Genomic DNA, 27,782 nt, shown 5'->3' with positions numbered 1-27,782 from the left:
GCGGGGCTGCCGAGGCAAGAGGAAGATGGCGGCGGGGGCGCGGTGAGGTGTTGGCAGTAGAAAGGGGTTCGGGTGCGGGGGGCGGGAGAACGCGGAGAGATGGCCCGCGCCGGCTGCAGGGCCGGATGAGAAGCGGTCGCGCCGCGGGTGTAGGAGAGAGGAGGGCGCCCGGGCGCCACGAGAGTATGACGGGGCTGTATGAGCTGGTGTGGCGGGTGCTGCACGCTCTGCTCTGCCTGCACCGCACGCTCACCTCCTGGCTCCGTGTTCGGTTCGGCACCTGGAACTGGATCTGGCGGCGCTGCTGTCGGGCCGCCTCCGCCGCGGTCCTAGCGCCGCTCGGCTTCACGCTCCCCAAGCTCCTGGCTGTCGGCAGGAACGGCAGGAACCGCCGTCACCACCGGCATCCGCGCGGGGGGCCGACCCCGGTCGCCGCCCACCCGCGGCTACGCTGGCGCGCGGACGGCCGTTCCCTGGAGAAGCTGCCTGTGCACATGGGCCTGGTGATCACCGAGGAGGAGCAGGAGCCCAGCTTCTCGGACATCGCAAGCCTCGTGGTGTGGTGTATGGCCGTGGGCATTTCTTACATTAGTGTCTACGACCACCAAGGTGAGACCGGGAGCGGGTAGGGGGCCCGGGGCGTCTCCGGCCGCGGGTACCGCGCATCGGGCAGGTGGACCCGGGGCACGTCGCTCGGCACAGCCATCCCGGCTCCGCGAGTTACCTCGTCCGGAGGCCCTTAAGTGCAAATTATGGTGCTGGCGCTTTCGAGGAAGGGAGATAGGCTTAATTGGACACCAACTAAGTTCCTGAATTCGGTCCAGTTGCTTTCTACATATTTAAAAATATTTATTCGTTATAATGTCCCACTAAGGTGGATGATGTTTCTGTACCCTTGTTTCACAAATGAGGGAACTGAGATAACAACATTCATTGATTTGTCCAAAGTTAGAGAGGTAGTAATAGGATTGAAATTTTAGCCAGTCTGTGCTTTTCCACAGATTTACCTTTTTGTTACACCGCAGTGGTTCTTCAGAGAGGCTCAAGGCACTGTTCTTAAGTCACCGCAGGCTGTGGAGGATTTATGCGTAAGCTAAGTGGTTGGGGACAGGTGGCATTTGAAGTGGGTTTATGAAGAGTACGTGAGAGACTGGATAGACAGAAAGGAAAGTGGTCACCGTCTGTCTTCGGAGGTCTGGGTTGTTGTGCGATCCTTGATCCTCAGGGGCCAACACAGTACTTGTCCTCCCATAAGTTTTGATTGAGGAAATTTTCACTGTAGGGAATTTTTGTAGGTACAAGACTTCAACATTGTTCGCGTAGCTACAAACCTAAAGCACAGTGCTGGGCATATTCCTTGGATTTTTACATTGAATTTCATGGATTCTCAGAATTGTGGGGTGGAGGGTAGACACACTCACATGAGTGGCATGGGTAGCAACAAATGTTGGGAGTTAGTAACTGCTGTGAGAAGGGGGAAGAGAAATTCTCATTGGAGAAACTTGAGAAGTTTCTCCAGAGGAAATGGCGTTTAAGCCGGATGTTGAAGAATGAATAGGAGATCAGGTTGGGGAAGGCTCTAAATGTCATGTTTGGGTTTCAGTCAAATCCTGAAAGCCATGGTATTTCCTTAAAGGTAAGAATGATTTAGGAGTATTGGTATGAAGGAAAGAAAACTAGTGTCTTAGGCTCTGTTCAGTACCTTAAATTACTGGTATGCTCACAGAAGCTACAACTTGATTTTTAATCTTTAAGTCTTTGTTAGGCAGGTGTAAGTGTGACATTTTGTCAGAAAGGTTAGGTTGAGGTCAGACAGCACCTCTTGCAGGCTATTAGAGTAATCTTTGGTTGACTGACTGCCTTCCTTGCAGCCAGCAAGGAGTATGGTGACTCATAGCCTGTCATCATCAAATGAAAATTTACCCTGAAAGGTAAAGTTTAATATACTCAGGGGCTGACATGTTATGGAGCTTGCCAGAACAATAGAAATCATAAGACTGTTATAAGGCGATGCACTCTTTGCTTAAGCAACGCAACAGAAACGTTGGGGGGAAAAAGTAAGTGAAGCAGAAACGGAAATTAATTAAAGCTGTTGAGCTATGTGGTGAATTCACTTTAAGTGAGTCACTTATATCCAGGGGATTCTTTTAAAGCAAGTACCTTTACCTTCTAGTAGAGAAGGAAAATGAATAGCTGAATAGTTTAAATTGGTGGCTGCGTACGAACGCAGATTATAATATTGCCACACTTCCTTGTTCTGGCAATTCCTGTTCTTAAGTTGCTGATGTGATTCAGAAATAGCCTGTGTCATATTCGCTAAAAGAAAAATGATTGGTAGTGAAAAGGAAGAAGTCAAGCTAAGCAAAAGGAGTTTTACGGAGCATTTTCAGTGCATGGACTCAAGAGCATTTTGTGTCTACTGTAAAAGCAATTTCAATAAGGGATAAAGGTTAATTTCATTGTTTGAAATAAGAGGCTTTCAATTTACTCATCCTTGGTTTTGACTGATTGATTCATTCATTTAACAGGTGACAGATTGGGTGTGTGTTAAGTACCAGATACTGTTCTAGGCATGAGAGTGCCCCAGTGAAAAAAACAGACAAAAATTCCTACACTCATAGAACTTACATTTTAGTGGAAGTCTGACAAATATTATAAATGAGTAAAATGTATTAGATCATAAAAGCAAAGAGGAAAAATAAAGCAGGGGACGTGGAGAGGAATGTTGAAAGTCAGTGGTGGAATAGGGGGTGCGGTTTTAAATAGAGTGGCCAAAGAAAGCCCCCGTGACTTTTGAGTAGACCTGAATGAGGTGAGCGATCAAGCCATGTGGATATGTGAGAAAAATTATTCCTTTTTCAGGGGAACTGTAAATACTTAAGCTATATTCAGTTTTCCCAAACTTTCACTTAAACCTATTTCTATGTAAATATTTAACTGATTTTAAAAATCCTATTGACATACTCTTAAACGTCAATTTATTGAGTACCTACTGGGATACAAAGAAGTACAAGAAATTGTCTCAAAGAGTTTATACTCAAGTTAGGGATAGTTACTAAAAATTAATGCAAGCTAATATATAAATGCTAGTGAATGGAAGAGACTTTAAGGAGAAAAAAAGAGAAAAATCCCTGAGGAGCAAGGTAACCTCCGTATGTCCATAGGAGGTGACATCTGAGATGGGCCTTGCAAAAATAGGTAGAATTTGGATTAGCATAATCAGTACAGTGTTCTTTGTGTGTGCGTGTGTGTGACAGAGAGAAAGAGAGAGAGAATGGGGAATTCCCCATTGGCAGCATTCCCATTAGAGTAGATTGAACAACAGCATCGAGCAGTGTGTTGGGATCAGTAAATATAATAGGTAAGTTTATGTAATGAAAGGTTGAGAAATGAGGTAGGATGAAGGCTTGGCCACCTGTTCTGGTTATCTGTAGCTTTGTAGTCTACTCCAAAGCATAGTGTTTTAAAACAGTTTATGAGTTGACTCGGTTCAGGTGGACAGTTCTTCCTTGGGGTTAGTTCTACTCATAAGGCTACAGTCAGGTAGTAGCTGGGACATAAAGGTTTCTTATCATACATTTAGTGCCTGGTTTGTGATGGATGGAATAGATGAGGACAGGTTGGTCATCTGTCTTCACATGGCTAGCTTAAGTTTCCTCATTTAATAGTGGCCTTGGAGTAGTCATACTTCTTTTATAGGCGTTCCCAAAGAATTAGCCAAAGGCCAAAGCTGCAAGACTTCTTATGACCTAGCTTAGGAGATCATACAGTGTTACTTCTGGTGTATTCTCTTGGTCTGAGAAGTCACAGGTCTGCCCCAAATCACGAAAATGGAGCGGTAGACTTTACCTCTCGATGAGAAGATGGCTTGTGCAGCAGGAGTCGGGGCTGGGGCTGATGGCAGCCATCTTGGAGACGAGCTACTGTACCACCTTCCATTTTCCCCTGTCTTGTACCCCTTAACCTCCCAAATTTGTATTTAAATCAGTGTTCATTCTAATTATAGTTGGATTTAGATTATATTTAATTCTTAGACTAAAAAAAATCCACTGATATTTACCTTGGTTTGACTCTGCCAACAGACTGATATTTTCATCTACCTGCACTCTTTCCAGATTATCATCAAGAATTTCTGCAAGTAATAATTTCATCTGTCAGAAATTGGAGTTGTTTTCTCAGGTATTTCTTGAGCTCAGAATTCTAGAAGGGAGATTTGGCTATTTTGTCTACATTATTATAATTTAAGACCATAATGGGGCTGGTACAAAAATTGGAGTTTGGGGCTTTTGGTGCTGTAGCCTTAGGGGTGTTATGCTTGCTTGGGTTCACTTGAAGTACACCTAGATCCAAGTTACCTACAGATACATTATTATCTTCAGTGATGGAACCTGTTCATGTTGCTCAGCTGTATTGGTGCCATGCTGAGAACCTTGCTGTAGGGCAGTAGTTTTCAAAACGTGGTCTGTGGACCATCCGTGAATGAGTCATTGGGGGTGTTTATAAAAAATACAGATTCAGCACAGTTATTGATCAGACCAAATTAGGGGAGTGGGACCTGAGCATCTCTGTTTTTATTAAGCTACTTATATGATACATTTGCACATTGAAGTTTGACCCTAACACAAATGAAAGGATACCCTACTACTTGTATTACATCAAATTATTCATTCATCCTTCATGTTCCTTTTCATAAGTGAAGATAATCTTGGGTGGGTCTCAATATTAATTATTACTTAATATTACTTTTTTATTTCTATTTTATTTTATTTTTTAGTTAATTTTTATTGGAGTATAGTTGATTTATAATGTGTTAGTTTCTGCTCTACAGCAAAGGGAATCTGTTATACATATACATATATCCACGTTTTTTCAGATTCTTTTCTCATATAAGTCATTACAGAGTACTGAGTAGAGTTCCCTGTGCTATACAATATGTCCTTATTATTTATTTTATATGTAGTAGTGTGTATATGTCAATCCCAATCTCCTAATTTATCCCTCCCCCACCCTTCCCCCCACCGGTAACCATAAGTTTGTTTTCTACATCTGTGACTTTATTTCTGTTTTGTAAATAAGTTCATTTGTACCATTTTTGTAGATTCCACATATAAGCAATCATATGATATTTGTTTTTCTCTGACTGACTTCACTCAGTTTGACAATCTCTAGATCCATCCATGTTGCTGCAAATGGCATTATTTCATTCTTTTTAAATGGCTGAGCAATATTCCATTGTATATGTGTACTATATCTTCTTTATCCATTCCTCTGTCCATGGACATTTAGGTTGCTTCCATGTCTTGGCTGTTGTAAATAGTGCTGCAGTTAATTATTACTTAATATTACTGTAAATTGGAGTGATCCAGAATAAGGCGTTGCCTTCTATGTGAGAATTCAGCAACAAAACAAATCTTTTGTGTTGCTCTTTTTAGTGTTATTTCCGTAGTTGTAAATCTATACTAGATATCGTAGGAAATGGTTTTTGGATTCAGATTTCTTACACAAGAATTAAAAAGATCTGCCCTGTGTACTCTCAGCCTTCTCAACATATTTCTCACTATTTTATATGCCTTTTGCTGCATCCATAATTAGGTTACTTGATGTTCCCTCCTGCTGGAGTGTCCTCTTCTCCTTTTCTTGGCAAATGGCTATCTAGCTGTCAAAATGCTATCATTGATCCTTTTAAGTCTATCCAAACTATCACCTCTTAGGTAGTCTCTCTCGGCTATTCCATTCCTAATCTTGCTCTGTCCTTGAATCTCCTTAAATATTGTACATCTTTAAAGGTACTTCCATTCTCCATTTTGTGAAGTAGTAGTCCTATGTATATGTGCCCGAACTTTCTTACTAGATTGTAAGCTTTGCAGATGCTAGCTGTCCTTCTCATTGTTGCTTCACCTACAGATTGTAGCTTGGTGTTTACATGTAATGAGTAGGTCAGTATATATTCCTTGAATTGGAAGAAGGGGCTGCATTTCTTGTAGATAAGAATGATGAACTGAGTTGTAATTTGTTTCCCAACACCAGTACCCAGAAGCCTTAATTAAAGTAGTGGGGGGAAATGAACATAGTTTGCCCTAGTTTACTTATTTGGCACACTGACACAGATGCTGTTGGGAAATATAATTTTATCAAGTATTGTTCTCCTTACACTGAAATACAGAGTTGCCAGAAGTGTTGAAAGTCTAAATAGAAATGTGATTAGATTTGATATACAGACAATACAAACTAGAGTACTTGTCTTCCCTCATGTGGAAACTCATGTAAGGGAACATTCTATTTCTAATCTTCACCTTTGTATAGTACATTTCAAAAAATATACAGAATTTCACATTTACCTTAACATCCTGGGATGTCCTCTTCTCTTTTTCTACCAAAGGGCTAGCTACCTGTCAAAAGCTATCAATAGATCCTTGTACATCATTCTCACTATTACCTGCTAAGTAGCCTCTCTTGACTGTTCCATCCCCAGTTTTGCTTTGTCTTTGAAAAGCTCTGTCCTGCTTTTGAACTGACCTCATTCTCTGAGTACCTTTCTATTTAACAATACTGGATTTATGTATGAAAATAAACCTTTCCTTAATAGTAATAATTACTCTTTTGTTGCACTTTTACTATGCACTAGATGCTATGCAAAGAAGTGAATTAAATCCTTAGCACTTTTAGCAGTCAAGACACTGAGACTTAGAAAACCAAGAACCCATATATAGGAAGGGGCAGATCTAGAATTTGAATCAGATTTTATTCCAAAGCTTTGGTACTTAAGCATTATGCTGTACTGACTTCCACTGAGAAGAGAATGTAACCACAGTACAGTCATGTTAGTACTCTTCCTGATTATGTTGTGTCATCTTAAAGTCTTGGTAAAGTGGGTTCTTATCTAGAGGTAGTAGAAATAATTTGTTAAAGATATTTAAAGGTAAATAGAATTTTCTTCATACTACTAATATAAACATTCATCCTTTGAGTCGTAGGACACACTTGACTTTTTTAATCAACTAAATTTAATTTTATGGAGCTCCTGCTCTGTATTGAACTGTTTCCTTGTCAGGTGAGCAGAGTCTGGGAAGACATTCTCATTTTAAAAATGTGCAGTCAGAGACTGAGAAAGCCCACTTGGCTAGTTTATTTTAAACATCTCTCCTGCTAAAGAACTGGGACTTAAAATTTAGCCAGCGCTCGTTCCCGTATGCTGTGCCACCATCACGCATATCTTTCTTGGTACAACATGCTCATTCCAGTATAATTGTTGTTCTATGAGGTATCCTGGGGCTCTTTCTCTCTCTCTCTCTCTCTCTCTCTTTTAAAATTTATGTATTTTATTTATTTATTTTTGGCTGCATTGTGTCTTCGTTGTTGAGCGCGGTCTTTCTCTAGTTGCGGTGAGCGGGGGCGGGGCTACTCTTCCGTTGCGGTTTGCGGGCTTCTCATTGCGGTGGCTTCTCTTGTTACGGAGCACAAGCTCTAGACAGGCGGGCTTCAGTAGCTGTGGCTCATGGGCTCTAGAGCGCAGGCTCAGTAGTTGTGGTGCACGGGCTTAGTTGCTCCGTGGCATGTGGGATCTTCCCAGACCAGGGCTCAAACCCGTGTCCCTTCCATTGGCAGGTGGATTCTTAATCACTGCATCACCAGGGAAGCCCTCCTGGGGCTCTCTCTTGAAATAAAATTGTTCAATGGCTTGTAAGATTTATTTTGTTATGACTACTTCAGTCATGTAAAATTTTATTGGTAGATTTTTTTTTAATTATTGTTCCATATGTTTTTTTCTCTGAAGGTTGACTCTAATAGTGTTATAATTGGATTGTTAGAGAATTAAATGAGGGTAACTACCAGATAACTTACTTAGGTGTCTTGTTTAAAAGAAGAAAGGTAGACTATTTCGAAGGATGGGTGTTTATTTGCAAAAAAGTATTACTTTAGTTCCTTAGCTGGTGAGATGCTTTGTAACCAGAGAGATTGCTTCAATGTTTATCTCGCTTTTCTTCCCTTCCTTTCCCTTGTTCTTATAAACACTTGCTAGATATTTCTTTAAAAATCTGTTTCTATAGAAGGGAAGGAATAATCACATAAAAGTTCAAATTTCAGATCTAAAAGAAATACTAAACGTGTATTTTGAAAGTCTCATTTTCTATAATTGATTATTCAGTTCATGTAAATTTTAGAAGAAGCAGTATTTAAGGGATACAGGTAAGATTTACTGATTGAATACTTGTTTAATTAAACTCTTGGTTCCCTTAATTCGAAAAAACTATTACATTATGGCGTTATTACCCAGTTAATGTGTACATAGTTGATTGTTAGGGTAGACTGAATGTTGAAACTTGTAAGTAATTCTAAAATGTAATTTTAACTATTAAAGACCCCAATAAGGTCTTTATATCCCGAACAGTATATAACCTGATTGGTGGATAGGACATACTTAATTCCACTCTCTTTGAAATATTTTCTCTCCTGGCTTCCATGACATCATGTGTGGTTGGATTTCTTCCTATCTTGCTGACTGTTCCTTCTGAGCCTTATGTCTGGCTTGTTTTCTCCACTTCTAAAAGTTGAGATGTCCTAGGATTTTGTGCTGTATGTGTGCCCTTGTCTTTCTGATGTTCACCCTATCTCCTAGATCAGAGGTCAGAAAACTTTTTCTTAAAGGGCCAGCTAGTAAATATTTTAGACTTAGTGGGCTGTATGGTCCCTGTCACAAATACTCAACTTTGCCAGTATAGCCAGAAAGTGGCCATAAACGAATGGTGTGACTCTGTTCCAATGCTCACACTCAGGTTTGAATCTCCAGTCCTTATCTCTCCTATAATTCCAGGCTCCTTTATCTCACCCTACCTAACATCTCCACTTTGATTTCTTTAGGCATCTCAAATGCTTAACACGTCTAAAACAGTACTCTTGAATTTCCCCCCTAAACCTGCCTTGCTCAGCTTTTTTCCAATCTCAGAAAATACCTTCCAACCAACTGCTCAAGCTAAAAATTTAGATGTGAGTCTTCTACATCATGTTCTACCTCTAATCTTGATCTTCTAGAATATATCCCAAATTTGCCACTTGTTTTGGTTCTTCATTGTAGTCGTCCAAGTTTGAGTTTTCATTATTTTTCACCTGGATTAATGCTGTAGTAGCCTCTTAATTTATCTTCAGTTCTGTTCTGACCCCTGTATAATCCATTCTTCATCCACCAGCAAAGTGATCTTTTTTGGTAATACTATTCAAACTCTGAATAAAACCTTCCAACGGCCTCCCATTGTACTTGGAATGTTTTCTGAATTCAGACCTTTATTGTTAAATAATGCAATTGTTAAAACAATCATGAGACTACCACCAAAGAAGGATACAAGTTATACAAGTGAAAAAAGCAGGATACAAAATTGCATGGTCATATATGCCAAGATTACACATGCATGTGGACAAAGGCTAGGAAATGTTAAAAACCACAAATAATTGTATTATGATAGTAAGATTAAGGGACATTCAATTTATTAGGAAGGATGGTTAGGGGACATATCCTTATTGTCTAAACTTTGAACATCATACTAGAATTAGAAAAGGATATTTCTTAGGATATAAAAAGAAATCTACATTTGGTATAGTTAGTGTTTATCAAAAACACCAAAAACATTGTTGTCTTTCTGAGGTCCACCTTTCCTGACATAATATTTTATTCTTTCTTGGAAATTGTAGGTTTTTCTGGGTGTGTGCATGTGTGTGTTTTAAAAAATTTCGGCTCTTTCATGTAGCTTTTCTATATATGTTTCCAGTTAGCTGACATGTGGGAAATTGAGAGTGCATGAGATATAGTTGTAGAGCAACAAGCATAATGTAAAATTCTTTAAGTCATTATTGCAAAAACTTATTTTATATTCCCAAGTCATTCTTAAAGAATTCAAATATCTGTTACCTTGTGACTTCTTAAAAGCCTTTTTAAAAAGAGCTCTAGTCTTAGTTTTTTTTCAAAACATTCTGCTCATTTGGAAAGGGGTCAGCTTTATTTATTTTATGAAGTTTAACTTTTGGGGGAGGGAAATTCAAAATTTAATAGTAAGGTGGATTTAGCATTGGTTATCAGCATTAGAAATAGTTACTGAATTGAATAATTAGAAGCCAGGAGACCTGGATTTCAGTCCAAAGTCTTAGACTCTTGACCAAGGACAATTGCTTGACATTTCTGGGTCTATTTCCTCATCTGTAAAAGGATGGGATAAAATAATTCTTGCAGTTCATTATTATATAACTCTGTAAAATACAGGTTTCTGAAAAATTTGAGTATTTGCTAATGTTTTTCCCTTAGATTAGTTATTTCTAAATGAATACAGTCTCAACTTCCTTTTGCATAAAATGACTTTTGTTATAGTTTCTTTACTTTTATTGATATTACATCATTTTGGCTTTAGTTTAGATTCTGTGAAGGCAAACAAGATGAATTATGATATGAGAAAAAGACTCTTCCACATATCAATTTATTATGATATCGCCAGAGGAGTTGCCTGTCTCAGTCAAAGGCATTCTTATAACTTGTTGCATTTCTTGTGATGTGAAGTGTGTATGTGTAGACTTTGAATCCTGAAGAAAATTATAAGCTGAGAATATTGCTTATGGGAAATAAGATAAGTACCATAGAGTATAATCAGATTTCTGGATGGGGGTCAAGCTGTGAGGTATCAGGAATTATTTTGCTGGCAATCTATCTTATTTATGCATTTAGCACTTCTCAGAAGCTATACTTTTTAATTTCATGTCTTCATCCAAAGCAGCCAAGACAAAGGTTCAGTTTAAAATAACTTCATGGAGGTCTTCTTTATAGAAGGTACTTTGTGCCTCTAATATTTTTTCTTTTTAACAGAATTTCTGCCTGTATGCAATGAGGAAGTGTCTCCTTTTATTGTGAGAGTTTCCTGGAAATTTCTTAAAAATTCCATTCAGTGACATGTCCTTTTAGGTTTTGTTGTTGTTAGGTGGCACTCTGTGCACTGATAATTCAGTTTATTAAGTAAACGTTGAACTCCTGCTATGTGGAAGGTGCCTTAGGGGGAAAGAAATGGGTAAGACTCAAGTGCACAAGTAAGACTACAGTACAGTGGGGTGGGGGAGAGTTAAGCTGTAACTAATAAAAAGTAGAATATTGGTTTGTTAAGGAGTTTGAGCAAAATGTGGGTATTTGGAGGGAGTGAGGTAAGTCAGAAGAGAAATTGAGCCTGGCTCAATCTGGCTGGGGGACTCAAAGTTTTCTTGAGGGTAAATGACATTTCAGCTGGCCTGTGAAGAATTAGAATTTTATAGGTGTGGGGCTGGGGAGGTAACAAAGGATGAAGGTTGGAGTCACTCCAGGTGTTTGGGGGGGCAGTATAAGGCAATCTAATTGCCTTATACTGGGGATAGAGTACTGTAGAGAAATTGGAAGCTTCCGTTATTTCATAAACATACATTATTTCTACCTACCGAGTATGGAAGCGTAGGATGGAATGTTAATGCTGATCTGAGCAGTTTGTTCTTGATACATTAAGCATTTTGGGAGCCATTGAAGATAATAAAGTTGGAATGTGCGAGGATTACAGATGTAGCCTAGGAAGGTCAATCTGGTACTTAGTCTAGTGATCCATGCTAGAAGGGGCAGGAAGGCCCATTAGAAGGTGGTTCTAATATTACAAAGAAGACTATTGCTTGAAACAGTGGGGACAATGGACAAAAGGAAATGGGTACAGGGAAACATTGCTGTAGAAGAGTAAAGGGCTTAGCATCTTAATAGGGCATTGGGGGTGGTGGTGATAATGCTAGAGCGTAAGGAGGATGCCTGGTTGACTGAGCAGGTAGTGATGTCTTTATTATAAATAGAACAACAAGAATAAGGGCTAAGTTTGTTTTTTTTGGGGGGGGGGTACGCGGGCCTCTCACTGTTGTGGCCTCTCCCGTTGCGGAGCACAGGCTCCGGACACGCAGGCTTAGCGGCCGTGGCTCACGGGCCCAGCCACTTTGCGGCATATGGGATCTTTCCGAAACTGGGCACGAACCCATGTCCCCTGCATCGGCAGGCGGACTCTCAACCACTGCGCCACCAGGGAAGCCCAAGTTTTTTGTTTTTAAACAAAAATATAAACAGCTTTACAGCAGTTATGATTTTAAATCACCTATTGTCCCATCAACCTTACATATTTACTGTTCTCATATTGCCTGTTCTCTTTTAGGCCTTATCCCTAAGTGCATATAAGTTTCACGCTTACAGTACTGTTTCTTTTTTTTAACCTGATGTAATATAAGTGTTTGAGAGCTAGCTTTAAAAGATAAGCTGCCAAGTTTTAGATTTGTTCATTTTCAGATGCTTACAGAACTTCAAGGTAAGATTAGATGTTTGAATGAACTGAAAATGTTAGGAACAAAATGCTGATCCTGTTTTTACTTAAAATTTTAATATTTTGTTCATCATGGATGTTTTGCATTAATTTTAATTTTTAAAGACAGTTATGTAAATAACTTTACACCAAGTTATTATTAATCTTAATTACTGTTTTTTTTTGTAAACTACCCTCCACCCCTTCCCCCCAGTTTTGTCTTATTCATATTACCCTGGTCCTGATGCTGAGTGGTATTAAAGTCCCATGAGTGACTAGAACCAGAGAGGGAGGAGCACATGGACACGAAGAGGGCTGAAGTAGGAACTCTGAGGAGTAATCTCCATTTAGAGGGAAAGAGGAAAAGGATTCAGTGCAGAGTGAGAAGCGGCCATTCAAGGAGCAGATTGGGAGTTGATCCAAGGGAAGATACTCACACGAGCTGGGATGAGGATAGGATTTTGAGAAGGAAACAGGTCTCTGACCTGTCATGGTCTTGCTACCAACATTTATTTGTTGAGTGTCTGTTCTGTGCTTGGCCCTGTGCTAGCCTCAGGGCCCTGTGTTTGTAAGCAAAACAGTAAGAGCCCTACCCACTTGGTGCTTATATGACCTCTTTTGAACACCCTTTCCTCATGTCTCTTAATCACTTTTACAATAACCCCACTTAAATATTCTGTCATCACCTGTCTAAAACTAAACTTGTCTTTTCCTTCAAACCAGTTCTCTTTGTAGAATTTCCCTTCTTTTTAAAAATGTTATCATTTTCTGTTATCCAGGATTAAAGTCACAGAATTTTCTCTGTGCACCTCTAATCAAGTCATATTCTTTATTCTCTCAACTCGTCTTTTGTAGTGAATCCTTTTCCACAGCTTTATCAAATTATGTGTGGAATATTGCAGTAGTCTGCTGCCAGGCTTTCTCTATCACCAACAACCAAACTGTCACCAGGTTGGTTTTCCTAAAGATAAAGATTTCCACACATTTCCACAGGAAATGAGTGGTTACCATTGGGTAGGCAAAATGAATAAAAATTAGGCCTATTCCCTTGCCCCTTTTCTCAAATCATTTGTACCAGCAGCATTTGTCTGCCTTTTGAGCATTCAGTGCTTTTTTTCTTAAGCATCTTCCCCATCTAACTATCCTCTCCATTTTCTTCACTTTAACTTTCTGAGGTCAGCTCAGCTGAAGTCTTGCTTGTTTGTTTACAAAGTGTTTCCCTACCGAAGGAGACTGCTTTCATCCTTGAACTGCTATTACACATATTCAACCAAGTTGCCACTATACAGCGTATTCAGCAGATTCTGTGCTATTTTATATATATACTTATTACGTTCTCTCTCACAGTTAATCTTTGAACCGTTTTAAAGACAGGACTGAGAATACAGAGAAGGAACACTTTTAAAGATCAAAAAGGCAATGGCCACTAGAAAGCTGGCCTCTCTGAAAATAGCCAAATTGTTTTTAATTAGAGCTCTCTGTATTAGTTTTATACTAAATATATGTCACATAGTTCCTTCATCTTTCTCAGTGATATGATAGTCATTATAGTTTTAATTTTTCTGTGCATGGTTGGAGGATCAGAAACAATTTTATGTAATATATTTTCATGCTTTGTTTGAATTTACTAAATTTTGCTTTCTGTACTTTTGTCTATTCTCTGCTTTTTACATAATTCATATTATTTCTTCTTACCATAAGAACAAATGAATCAAATTGAGGTGATAGTATTGTGTGCACAGAGTAAATCTGTAGGGGAATTACATTAGGCTGGGAGAGAGGAAGATAGAAGCTTTGGATCACTGCTGCAGTTTATAAGTTCTCTGACAAGTCTCTTAATGGTCTTACTGAGACCTGGGCATCCGTTTCTTAATCTGTAAATAAACGTGTCAAGTAAATGGTCTCTTAAAATTTCTTTCTAGGTCTAAATTTCTCTCATATTCATATTGACACAGAGTTGTTACCCCTGTCCTTTTTTTTGACTTTAGCCCAAAGCCAGACTCTTGTAATAACAGAGTTTTGTTGTCATGTTTTCCTTTTAGATTCTAGTTTAGGATTAGTCATCAGTGATTCACTTGGAAATTGTTCAGTTCTGGATCCAGTGTTGTTTTCACAACAAGCATCCGTTAATCATTGAAGAGGATGAATTAACCTAGTTGGGATTCCCTTTTTTCTCTTTTTAAGGTATTTTCAAAAGAAATAATTCCAGATTGATGGATGAAATTTTAAAACAACAGCAGGAACTCCTGGGCTTAGATTGTTCCAAATACTCACCAGAGTTTGCAAATAGTAATGACAAAGATGATCAAGGTAAGTGTGAGTGTAAAATTGAATATCTAACATATGCAGATGTGTTTTGTGTTTCGAGGCAGATTCTGTTACTCATTCATTTACTTATTAATTTTGCCCTGTTAGTCTTTATTATCACCATCTTTAATCACCAGAGTTAGACTTTTCATTCTTCATCTTGTTAAAAGATAATATTCAGAAAAAGATAAAATCATGACTCATGGATATTAAAAAATAAACACATGTTAAAGATTTTATTTAACTCAAACAACCAGGAACCAGGTAGATTTTACAGCCAATTCAAAGAGAATCCAAAGAATGGAGATATTTATAGATCAGAAATATTGAAATAAATATGTGAATAGAGGCAAAACTTGTTTTTCAATGGGATTAGAATGAACATAATTGAACCTCTACCAGGCAAAGAATTGCATAAACAAGAATTGGGCATTGGGACTTCACTGGTGGTGCAGTGGTTAAGAATCTGCCTGCCAACGCAGGGGGACATGGGTTCGAGCCCTGGTCCGGGAAGAATGCATGTGCTGCGGAGCAGCTAAGCCCGTGCGCTACAGCTCCTGAAGCCCCTGCGGCTAGAGCCCGTGCTCCACAACAAGAGAAGCCACCGCAATGAGAAGCCCACCTAGCGCAATGAAGAGTAGCCCCCGCTCGCCGCAACTGGAGAAAGCCCACGCACAGCAACGAAGACCCAACACAGCCAAAAATAAATATATAAATTAATTAATTAAAAAAAGAAAAAAAAGAATTGGGCATTGCTGTCAGTTACCTAGAATCCTATCAATTGTAAAACAGCTCCACAGAATCAGAATTTGATAAGGTGGATGTGTGTGCTACAGACAATTCATATTCTATTGAAGCACATTTTTTTCCTATAGTCTTCATTTTTGTCTTCTGCGTTAGTGCTGACTGTACTAGAATTGTAGATGGCGTTTTGAGTAGGAAATTGTAAGTTACCCTATAATTAAAATTTCTGTTTTCTAGAGGATTTATTCACAGATACAAGGTCATTCTGAGCACTTTGAAAAGAAGGCTGTATGTAAATATATACACAAATGTTATATATTGGTTCTTTCAGAGGAGAGTAGCCAGGTATGTTTTAATATTGAAATTGAAGGGCTTAAAAGATTCTTGTTTACTATAAGAACTGTACTTTTATTTTAGTCTGAACTTAATATTTCTTAATATCATAGGTTGTAGACCCATGATAAACAAAAATGTACATAGTCCTTAAGTTATTTTGAAATATATCTGGAAGAGGGTATTTTTAAAAATATCTTGTTTTTTTTCCCTCCAGTTTTAAATTGCCAATCGGCAGTGAAGGTGCTGTCCCCAGAAGATGGAAAAGCAGATATTGTGAGAGCTGCTCAAGACTTCTGCCAGTTAGTAGCTCAGCAGCAAAAGAAATGCACAGATTTGGATGTAGATATGTTAGACAGTTTACTTAGTAAGTCATATATGTTTGTTCTTAGTTTTGTCCCACAAGGGTACAATATGAAGGAGACTATCTAAGTTCCATTTTATTGTTGTTGTCATTATACTTGTTATGTTTCTGAAGTTTAGAGACATACATGTGAAAATAGTTTTGAGATAATGAAATTTGTATTCCCCTGACTTGCATGAGGAATTATTGGTAAAGGAGAGGATCGATCTAAAAGGATTTGGGGGGAAGTGATGAATATTCTTAAAAATAGGTCTTCTGCTTCTGCCTCCCTCTTTTAAAATTTATTTTGATTTATTTTTTTCCAGTTTTATTGAGATATAATTGACATACAGTGTTCCTCATTCTTTTTAGTTTGAACTCTCTTGAATATTAAGTTTGAACTTAATAGCTATTTAGGAAACAATCCCAAGAATATTATACTGCTATCATCCGTGACTCCTTTTATAGTATTCTTTCTCTTATGTTATACCAACTTTACCACTATATTTGTCACGTTATACCAAGTGTAACATATTTTATCTGTTTTTCTTCAATTGTTTATAAAAGCCTTTAGTTTGCTTATTCTCTCTAAAGTTCCCTAGGAACTTTTTGCCTTAACTTTATGGGTTTTTTTGCTTATTAGCATTATCCTTGATCCTTTTGAAGAAAGGCAATATTTCTAACAAATTCATGTCTGTTGATAGCTTCTATAGCCATACAATTTCAGACATATTTTTTATTCATTCACATAGATTCTCCATTTACCTTACTTATTAATCATCCATTTTCTAATTCTCAGTCATTTATTTAACCCTCAGTTCTTTGTTTCTTCTGCTTTGACATGTCCATTACAGAGCACAGTCCCTCTCTGGCCTCTTGGTCTCACTAACTCCCTACTTTCATTGACTATTCACTTCTTACCCTACTTTCCTATTCTCTGCTCTGTCATTGCCTAACTATCGAGGCTGAATGAATAGGCTTCAAGTAAACCATTGTAGGAGTTCTCGAGGCAGAGGTTACTGGGGTGTTGACTGTTTCCTGGATCCTATAAGTCCCCAACCAGAGAGTAGTTTTGAGGATGTCCTAAAAGTGATGCAGGGACCAAAGGTAATCCTTCAGATAGCCTTTGGAGACCATGTATTGACTGCAGGGGTTTTAGACCCATGATAAACGAAAATGTACATAATCCTTAAGTTAACTCATTAATCTGACAGAAGCAAACCCTCTGAATATTGTCGCCCCCAAGAGTTCCCTTGTGACTGCAGTTAATCTCCACTCTTATTGCCAATATGAAGCAACTGCTTTGTTTTCTTCTAGAATTTTTATAGCTTTAGCTATTATATTTAAGTCTAATCCATTTTAACTTAATTTTTGTGAATGATGTGAGGTAAGGGATACCAGTTATTTATCCACCACCACTTGTTGAAAAGACTGTGTTTTCCCCCTTTAATTACTGTGGCTCCTTTATTGAAAATCAGTTTTTCATGAATCTGTGAGTTTTTTCCTGGACTTTCTATTCTATTCCATTGGTCTATATGTCTGTCCTTAAAATGCTGCAGTGTCTTGATTACTATAGCCTACCGTAATAAACTATGAAATTCAAGTAGTGTAAATCTTTCAACTTTGATTTTCTTTTTCAAAGTTTTAGCTATTCAGGGTCCTTTACATCTTCATATACATTTTAAGATGAGTTTGTCAATTTAAAAAAACAAACTCTGTTTTAATAGGGATTGAGTTGAATCTGTAGCTCAATTTGGGGAGAATTGCCATCTTCACAATCTTCACTATGTTCATCTTCCAATCCATGAACATAGTATATCTCTCCATTTATTTGGGTCCTAATTTTCCTCATAACAATGTTTTATAATTTCAGGGTATAGAGTTCTACTTTTTTCAGTTTATTCCTAAGACTTTTATTCTTTTTGATGCTACTGTTAATGAGATTTTTTCTTAACTTTATTTTCAGATTGTTTGTTGATAATATATGGAAATACAGGTTGGTTTTTTTTAATACTGATTTTGTATCCTGCTTTGCTGAAATTTCACTTAGTAGTTCTAGTAGTTGTTTTTGTAGAGTCTTAGAATTTTCTAAATACAGGATTATATTGTCTATAAATACAGGTGACTACTGCTGTCTCTGCTCAGTTTTTCTATTTTTAATTTTATTCTTTAGTCTGGCATTCTGTGTCTGCATAGTTTAATGTGTCAGACAGTGGTTTGCACACTGGTTGTGCTCAAACACCTTAAATTTGTAAGGCTTCCAAGATCTCTGTGTGATGTTGGAGGGTGCATTCAAGTCAGTTCTCAGGTCTCCTTGGCTGTTACCTTTCACTGGACTTTCTTGCCACCCTGTCCTGCTTGCCCTCCTTCTTCCCTTGCATGTGGTATTTTCCTAGTCAGCCTGGATATATGGAGAGCTTAAATGAACCAGTGTTTCCAGCATCTCCCTGTTAAATTTCTATCCATTGTTCTGCTTGCCCTAATGGGGGGCTACAACCTCGGGGTAACAAAGCTGTGGGTTTTCCTTTTGAGTCCATAGGTTTTCACCATTGCTCCCTCCCTCCTGCCCACAACCTCCAAATTGAGTCCATATATTTTGGCTACAAGCAGCAAATCTGCTAGCTTTTGCTGTCAGTCCCCTGCTGGTAAAACTACTGTTTCCTTCAGTTGATGGAGATAGAGACATGGGGGTTAGGGGCATTCCCAGGCAGGAAGACCAAAAGACCTACAGTTCTTACCTGAAGCTCTAGCTGGTGTTTTGTTTTTTTAAAGAATAGTCATCTGCTCTGGTTAATATCCAGTGCTCTTAAGTGATTGGTTTTGTCCAGTTTAATACATGTTATTTTTGGAGAGGATTCGTCACCCTCTTCACACCACTATTAGCCAGAAGTACCTTCTTGCCTTTTCTTTTTGTGTGTGTGTACTAAAGAGGATTTGCTTTTTTAGCAGGAAGAAGAGTATGTGTTCTACTTAGTCTATTCACTCTGCCACATAGACTTTTAAAGAGACTTTGTTGTGGAAATAATTCTTTATTACTGCTGAAGGGACCTGTCTAATCCAGTCCCCTTATTTAACAAATGAGGAACTAAGCCCTGGAGAGACTGTGTGACCAGAAAGTTAGTGGCTGAACTGAGGTTATTAGAAGCTGTTAAAACCTGAGTCTCTTGGATTAAAGCATCTTTTCTGTTATACCAGTGATTCTTTATTTTAAGATTTACTTTACTTTATTTTTAAGCAGTTGAAATATTTCTATCCCATTTTTCTCTCAAGCCAGATCTCATATGGAAACCAGTCTGTGAAGCAAAAAATGGCCAGAACTTGGTTGATGCAGGTGTACAGTCTCCTTTTCCCCTCCCAGGGAGCTTGGGCTCTGGGGAATACTGAGAACATTTGTACTATATAGCTAGAAGTTGGTCTTTCTGGAGTTGGTCTTGCTCTGTAAAATCAGAGCATGGGGAAGGAAGGAGAGTAGATAACTTTTTAAGTTGCTTTTCATCTCTGAAGTTATTTAGTTCTGTGGCCAGAATAAGTATTAAGTCCTTAAAGCAGTGAGGGTCCCAGGATGCGAAGAGAACACTTAAGTTGAGTCTTGAAAGATAGGTGGGATTTGGGGGCTACTTGTAGGGTTTAGGATGGGAGTTGTGTTACGTCTCCTTATCAGGTAATCAATCCAGTTAAATGGCCTTTAGAGAAAACTTCCACATTTGGAAATAACATAGATATAAAAGTAGATGTTGGGCCATGGAATAGGGGTATGGAAACATACAAATGAAGCTTCTGAAGAGAACAGATACGTAAAGCATAAGAAACCAATTTGATGAACAGATTTTGCCATTGGTCGTTTTTTGGTAAGCAATGTGTATTAAGTTCATGTGTCTTTTTATCTTTCCAAGGTTCAAATGGTTTCCCTGATCCTGATTTAGTATTGAAGTTTGGTCCTGTGGACAGCACACTAGGCTTTCTTCCCTGGCACATCAGGTTGACTGAGATTGTGTAAGTAATTAAAAGTGTACTGACTTTGGTTCGATCCAGCAAGAGTTTCTTGAACCCAGCACCGTGCTAGATGTGGTGGGAATTCCCAAAGAATTATAATACTGGACCCTTTCCCTCAGGTATTTGACAGTATCAGTGGTGAAATAAAAACCTGTATCAATGATTCAGACACAAGAGAGCATGTGGTTGTGCAAATGTTTGGTATTGAAACTAATCATCGTAGGAGATCAGGAGTGAGAGAGAAAGCTGTGGGCCAGAGTTGTTGATTCCACAGAAAAGATGTGACTTGATCCAGGGTATATAAAATGGGTAGAATTTTTGTAATTAAAGAAAAGGTGGGAAGTGTAGGGGGTGAGCAAGGGGGAAAAAAAAGAAAGGCTGGGGGGAGGGGCAGGGCGTGAACATCGCCTTTGAAAGAAATAGGGAGCTGGCCACACCAACGCAGAGAGTTAGTGTTAGATAGCAGTATAAGGTGAAATCAAATTGTTTGGGGGTGTTGACATTGGGAATGCTTTAAATATCAGCATAAGGAATGTGTATAATTGTTTAGAGAGGCAGTAGGAAATTGATGAGCCTGTGGGTAATGTGGGAATGATGATTCTGGAAGATTTGTTGGGCAACTATGTACTAGAGTAGATTGGGTTTGGGCAAGGGTGAGGTAAAAAGACAAGTGATGAGGCCATGCCTATAATTTATGGGAGAATACACTGATGAGAATGTAACTGCTTATTTGGCAAACTTTTTGTGTAAAGGGCCAGAGGGTAAATATTTTAGGCCTTGTGGGCTATATAGTCTCTTGGAACTGCTCTTCTCTGTTGCCACTAAACACTTGCTAGTATAGCTAAACAAGCATGGACAGTATGTCAACAAATGTGTGTGACTGTGTTCTAATAAAACCTTGTTTACAAGAAACAGGTGGCAGGCTCCTGGGCTGTAATTGCAGACCCCTGATTTAAAATAAAGGAGAGACTTAGGAGCCTTAGAATATATTTAAATTCTGGGTCTTAGGAGGAATATACTACAAATTTTCTTTCTCATGAGAACTAATTACCAAGTATACTTGCAGGCCTAGCACTTTACTATCAATAATTGCAGTAAAAACTAGAGTAGAAATGAAATGATTCCTAAGTTCTTAAGCCTAAGTGACTGGGTGAATTATGGTGTTATTGAGACAAATGGGAAAGTCAAGGGACCATTGATTTTGAAGGGAAGATGTTGAATTCAGGAATAAGAAAATTTTGAGGCCAGAGTCTGTTTAGATGGAAATACTTAAGAGAGCAGATGAAGATGTCGAATTGATGCTTGGATGAGAAGTCAAGGCTAAGGATGGATCTTTGGGAGTTGTCAGTACCTAGGAAGTAGAAGTAGTTGAACCTGTGAGAATAGAGGACTTCCCTAATGTGTTCATAGAAGAGAACAGTACCAAGGGGTCCTGTATGAAATGCTTCAAGCTGGGGGCAGGAGGGAGACGAAAAGAACACGTAGCATGTTAGGGTCAGAGAGGGCTGTAGGTCATCCGGTACTGCCTCCTCATTTCATAGGCCAGGGAAATGGGGAAGAGACATTACTCAAGCTTGTAATAAAGTGGAATTAGAACCCAAATCTCCAAACTCTGGGTTTCTTTATGGTGATATGTGTTTCTCTTATCTCTTCCTCCCCCCACCCCAGGGGGTTTTCCAAGTCATTTCAGGTGCCTTTCAGGTGGGCTTTAAGAAAGGTAGCAGTGATATTTTGTGAGGTTGGGAGTGGTTTGGTAGGAAGAGTATGTCTTAGAACATAGATCTTGGTTTGAGTCTTGGCTATGCAGCTTGTTAACATGACTTTGGAAAGCTATTGAAACTTCTCTATATTTGTAAAATGGGCATTTTAATCCAGAGTTGAGGATTTAAATCTGATCATGGGCATCAGATCCTGGCACCTAACAGGCTTTCCCACAGATCTTTGTACATATGTCTCTTATAGCTGTATAATGTTATTTGCTCTATATTTGTCTACCGTCCACCAGACTGTAAGCACCGTGATGACAGGAAAAGTATCTTGATCACAATGTAGAGAAGAAGACTGGAGCCCTGATGGGACAGACCAGGAAATAACAAGACTGCTTCTGAGTCACTGAGGGGTAGTGACACTAAGTGCTTCTTGAGGAGTGATAGGAGACGAGGCTGTTGATAAAGGGCGTAAAATGAAGACAACCTAGGAAAGTGGGTAGTTTGAAGACATTGGAAGCAAGCTTTTAGCAAAAAGAAAGTCGTTACATTTGTCCTTGAGAATATCATTTCAGTAGAGTGAATAAGGTAAAAGATTGATAGCAGAGATTATTAAGAGATAAGGAAATGGAGGGAAACAGGAGGCTTATTTCAGAATTCTTAGCAGTAAGAGGAAGGATAAAGATTATATGTCAGTTATATCTCAATAAACCTGGCAAGGGAAGAAAAGGAAGGATAATGAAAACATAGCTGAAGAGAACCACAGGGTCAGGCAGGAGTTCATTATGGTAGGTTTGTTTAGTCCTTTTCTTATGTTCATGTGACTGTAGAATTCTTAATGTGAGTCTTGTAATCTGACTAGATCTTGGCTCTGATTCTGTTTGAAATGTCCAAAACATCAAAGTAAAGCTGTATAAATTCGAGATTTTTTTAATGTTAATTATTGAAAATTATTTTAAGTCTTTAAAATACTTAAGGGGAAACCCTCTGGCTGTATATTCACTTTGTCTTAAAAGTGCTTGTCTTCACATTGTAGTTGCCCCCTTGAGCAATCGAAAATTGTGGAGATAAATATTGTTCATTTATTGGTTGCTCACCACATGGCTTCAGTAATCATCACGTGGGGATGCTGTGTTGCTCTGCCAGCATTCAGCCTGACTTTTGTAAACTGTTCAAGTAACACTGGCTTTACTCTGACAAAGCCGAGTTCTTGAAGTAAATTTAAGTGAGATCTTTTATAAATAGCTCTCCAGTTTTGCATTAATCTGCACTTATGCTTTAATAGGTTCTGAATCTCTCTAGCACTACACTGTGCCTTCATCTTGGAGGATAAAAGAATATTCCAAAGTATAAAAGTGTCAGAATTGAAAATGGGCTAACATTCCAATGAATTCATTGTAAGTTATGTCTCTTAGTAATTTTCACTTTATCCTTAGAATTAGAAATATAATGTAAACCAACAAGGACCTACTGTATATATAGCACAGGGGACTCTACCTGATATTCTGTGATAACCTATATGAGAAAAGTATCTAAAAAAGAATGACTGGGCTTCCCTGGTGGCGCAGTGGTTGAGAGTCCGCCTGCCGATGCAGGGGACACGGGTTCGTGCCCGGTCCGGGAAGATCCCACATGCCGCGGAGCGGCTGGGCCCGTGAGCCATGGCCGCTGAGCCTGCGCGTCCAGAGCCTGTACTCCGCAACGGGAGAGGCCACAACAGTGAGAGGCCCGCATAAAACACACACACACACACACACACACACACACACAAAGACTATATGTATATGTTTAACTGAATCACGTTGCTATATACCTGAAACTAACACAACACTGTAAATGAACTATATACTCCAATAAAATTAAAATACTTTTTAAAAATCCCTTTAAAATCTCAAAAAAAAATAAAAGAAACATAATGTATACATTTTTTGTTCAAATGGTCCATAGATCTGTGTGAGCAAAGGATAAGTCTTATCATCCTAAGTAGATTGCCTTTAGAAAGGCTGAAGTCCAGTGCAGCGTTTATGGTACTTTGCCACTTTCGTTCTTGCTTTAATCTTTTGTAGACTCACCTACCAGTTTTAATAAATTTAAATAAATTTTATCAGCAGAATCTTGCCTTGTGTTCTTTAAAAGTAGTATAGAAATTCATGGCTTAGACACAAGGTTTTTCCAAGGAGGGAGACGAGATCTATCAGATGACATTTATGTCTTAGATGCCTGGTGGTGCAAGATTGTTAGGGAGCCTCAAAAATAAAAATTAGAAACTTGGAAATAAAAAAACGTTCTGAATCTCCATCTCGCTACAATTTGCTTTTCTCTTCTTGTGAAAGGAGGGATTATATTTTATTTGAACTGTTTCACAGTGAGTTTAACAATCATTTAGTAGAAATAGTTTGATGTACTCTAGGCTTATAATTTACTTTCTTCTGTCCTTAATCTTTTTGGTCATTACCCGTCTGGTTCCCCCTCCAAATTACAGCATATCATCTAATTGCTTTTTTTCTCCTTTTATTTTTTTTTCAGCTCTTTGCCTTCCCACCTGAACATCAGTTATGAGGACTTTTTCTCTGCCCTTTGTCAATATGCAGCCTGTGAACAGCGTCTGGGAAAATAGTGATCCCTGGTTGTGTAATTTGATTTCAGGCTTTTGGAGAAAAGGACTCAAGTGACTCTGATGTTTACAAAGCACCTATGAAACCCTGTACACACCTAGTTCATAATCCTCATAATTTATCAACAAACACAAAAAAGTGTCTTACTTGAGAGTAAGAGTACATGTGAGTGAATGAGTGTGTGTGTGAGTGTGTGTGTGTGTGTGTGTGTGGAAATAAACTTATAAATGGGGGAAGTATTGGAGGAGGATATATGTGGACTTGCACCTTTGAGCAAATAGCAGCGATGTTTTAGGAGCTGAAATTTCAGATTTACAGGCTTCAGCCCCAACTACTTCCCTTTTTTGTGGGGAGAGAAAGGGGTGGTTAAAGCTGTTTTGTTGTTCTTTGGGGGGGAGGGGAATAACTTTTGTTCATTCTTTCCAAGTGACCAAACTTTAATTTTTAAGAATAGTATATTGACGTATTAAATGGAAGCATTCTGAGTTTGAGGGATCTCCAGAGGAATGGAGTTCTGTGTTGTTCACATGTTGAAAGTTTGCTCACCTTTGGAGCAGAGGGAATACCTATTTTCAGACATCCGTCCATTTTCATCTCTTCGTTATTGTCAGTGTGACTTGAAAATGTCGCTCTGTTGTCTGTGTTCTGGGTTGTGAAGATCACTTGAAAAAGAACTCTTACAACATTGAAATGCAGAATTAAAAAAATTTTAAATATTGTGTGAGGCAGTCATAAAAGGTGAAAAGGTTGTAATCTTAAAAGTAAAGGTGAAACTTTCCTGAATAAGGAAAGAAAGTTTTGATCTCCTTTTCTGTTTGGTGGGCAGTGGGCTAGATAGTACCCAAAGCTGGTTTAAAAAATTTCCATTAACTGTGTTTATTTAAATAAGCATTTGAGGGAAATTACCGAGGCAGCTCTTTTCCTCAAAAGTAACCTGTTCCTCTTTGGAATAGCACATTTAGGACCATGTTAGTACCCAGGATTTTTACTTAATAAATCCTGACGGTGACTTTGCATAAAGATATGATCTTTAAGTAAGATTGAGGCCTGTGTAGGTAATAAAACATTACCAAAGTCTACAAAAGTAATTTAATTTTGCATGTTCTCTTTCATGGCAGAGAACAGCACTGGTTCTGTTCCTTTTTAAATGAAGAAATGATTTTTTGATAGGTGTTTAGTTTTTCTTCCCTCACTGCTGATACTCGGACAGAAACCATTATTCTTTATATTTGATGGGCTGTTTTCAGAAGAATCTTATTAACAAGTGCACAATAGTTATCCAAAATTGTATGTTTAGAATGGAGTAGTTTAAAAACTAGGTCTCAGAGTCTGAAAAATAGCAAAGAAGACTGGATTTGGAAAGCAAGGTCTGGAATTGCTTGCCAAATTCTGAGGCTACGAAGAATAAATGTTTTGACTTTGGATTCCAAAACCCCATTTATGATTTTAAAAAACACTTGAAATAAAACGATATAAACTAAATTTTGGTTCAGTGACATTACTTTGCACATTGTAGTTCTTTTGTACATTGTGAGACTTTTTTTTTTAAGTCTTAATTTATTGCTAAAAGCTTTGTGTGATGCTACAGCATATCTCTAAATTTTACCAGAGAATTTTTTATTTCTGTTCCCCTGTACTGTCATGCATGTTCTATTGAGGCTTTTTGGCCTTAGTTGAAGACTGAATTTATGCCTTTTATAAACATGTGTCTTTTTTAAACATTCTGGAATATATATGGTTTTAATGAATTAAATTTAATGGGCCCGATTGAAGTGAAGGGATTTAATAATATTTGTTCAAATGAAGTTAGGCAAATAAATTATCCACTGCAATATAGCCAAAGCCGCTAAAGGTTTAATAGTTGAGTCTTTGTATTTTTATTTCTTCTTATATTTCACAGCAGTGTAGTGTTACACATTACAGTAAATCTGTAACCTGTGACCTGAGTCTGTTATAGTCCTAAGTAGGAAGAGACCCTTAAAACAAGTTGCTGAGGATTCTGATTTCAGATATAGGCATTCCAGATCCTTCCCATGAGTTTAACTGTTAGTACAGTCTCCACAATTTGAATGACATCAGTCATTCTGTAATTCCTGCCCAAATCATCTACTAGTTATGCATTATCAGCGGTCCCTTTGCACTCCCAAGAAGAACTGATAAAAACTTTAAAGAAACGTGTTGTTTGTCTTGATGTGTTTTGAAGAATATTGTCTTTAAATTGTTTCTTCTTGACACTGCCCACAATGGAAAAATTATCAAATTAAACCTACCTTATGGATGGCAGCTTGGAGCTTAGCAAGAGGTTGGAGGGTTTGAATTCCATTCCCAAATTCTGGTTGTGTTTTGTTTCTTAATACTGATTACTGTTAGAAAGTTTGAAAGCTGGTTTTGATGTGAATAGCAAATTCTGGTATATTGTGACTAAGGCTTAATAATGCCTTCTTGAGAGAAGAATGTGTTATAATGTTAATGAACAGTGCCAAATACACTGTACACATCTACAATTTAATCTTTGAATGTATGTTACTTGATTAGTTCCCTCTTTCTGTGTGATGGTACCATGCATAGAGTCAAATCCTTGTGATGTTTTGTATGGCTGTAGACTTTGGCAACATGTAAATAATGTGTAAAGCAAGTTTTTATGATTAAGGAATCAAATTTATTGAATTTTACTATTGAAAGTTGAAACGACATGTATGAACAAAAACAATAAAAGAATATACACTTTTCATGGACTATAGTATTATGTGAATGCTACATTCTAAACATGTAGGGACTGCAAAAATGTAATGAGAAACTCATATGACAAGATAACAATACTATTTTTTTGGATGGTAAGTTCTTGATTGAAGTATATTCTCATTTTTACCAGATTAAACATTTGGAATCGTAAAATGTTATTTGCTTTTTGCCAGGTAACAGGTAAAATTCAGCTTCGCCATTGGTAAAATTGTCAAAATTCCACAGTAATTAAAATCTGAACAGTTTTTTACTGAATATGGAATGCCAAGTTGAAAATGTATATGTGTACTCTTTTAAAAAGGAATTTGACGTTCTCGTTAAACCAGGAAATAGAAGGGTAAGAGCTATGGTTTGTCTTACGTTGCATAGAGTATTCACTTTCTAACTCGAGGATCTAATTATAAGATAGCTGGCTTTTTATGCATAATTTCTATCTGAAATTGTTTCTCAAAGGTCACCTTTTAACTTTAGTTAATAGGAAATGCCTTTAACAAAAGTTAGTGTAGGAAAAGTTCAAGACAGTTTGAAATAAAACCCAGGAAACAAGAATACGGCCAGAATCCTAGTCGATAGGACATAAACTGATAAAATTGGTGGAAAAGGGAAGTGCAAAAAATTTGCTTGCGACTTGAATAAAAAATACACATTCATTCTAAAAAAAAAAAAAAGAGAA

The 27,782-nt window shown here is 38.0% G+C and overlaps 1 protein-coding gene across 2 annotated transcripts; it reads left to right on the top strand.

The window, feature by feature from the left end:
• NUS1 (NUS1 dehydrodolichyl diphosphate synthase subunit) lies at nucleotides 1–27,782 on the top strand. Of its 2 annotated transcripts, XR_010933752.1 has the most exons (6): nucleotides 1–609; nucleotides 14,511–14,636; nucleotides 15,928–16,077; nucleotides 19,947–20,046; nucleotides 23,038–23,149; nucleotides 24,279–27,782. XR_010933752.1 is itself a non-coding variant. In XM_067702265.1 (5 exons), exons 1-5 carry the CDS (start codon nucleotides 126–128, stop codon nucleotides 24,367–24,369), a joined length of 951 nt encoding a protein of 316 aa, XP_067558366.1. In that variant the 5' UTR covers nucleotides 6–125; the 3' UTR covers nucleotides 24,370–27,782. The 2 variants fall into 2 exon arrangements, 1 of the variants encoding a protein (XP_067558366.1); XM_067702265.1 differs by lacking the exon at nucleotides 23,038–23,149 and having other exon boundaries at nucleotides 6–609.

The sequence above is a fragment of the Pseudorca crassidens genome, chromosome 13 (assembly GCF_039906515.1).
Source record: "Pseudorca crassidens isolate mPseCra1 chromosome 13, mPseCra1.hap1, whole genome shotgun sequence".
Taxonomy (NCBI): domain Eukaryota; kingdom Metazoa; phylum Chordata; class Mammalia; order Artiodactyla; family Delphinidae; genus Pseudorca; species Pseudorca crassidens.
This window is presented reverse-complemented; position numbering and strand designations above follow the sequence as displayed.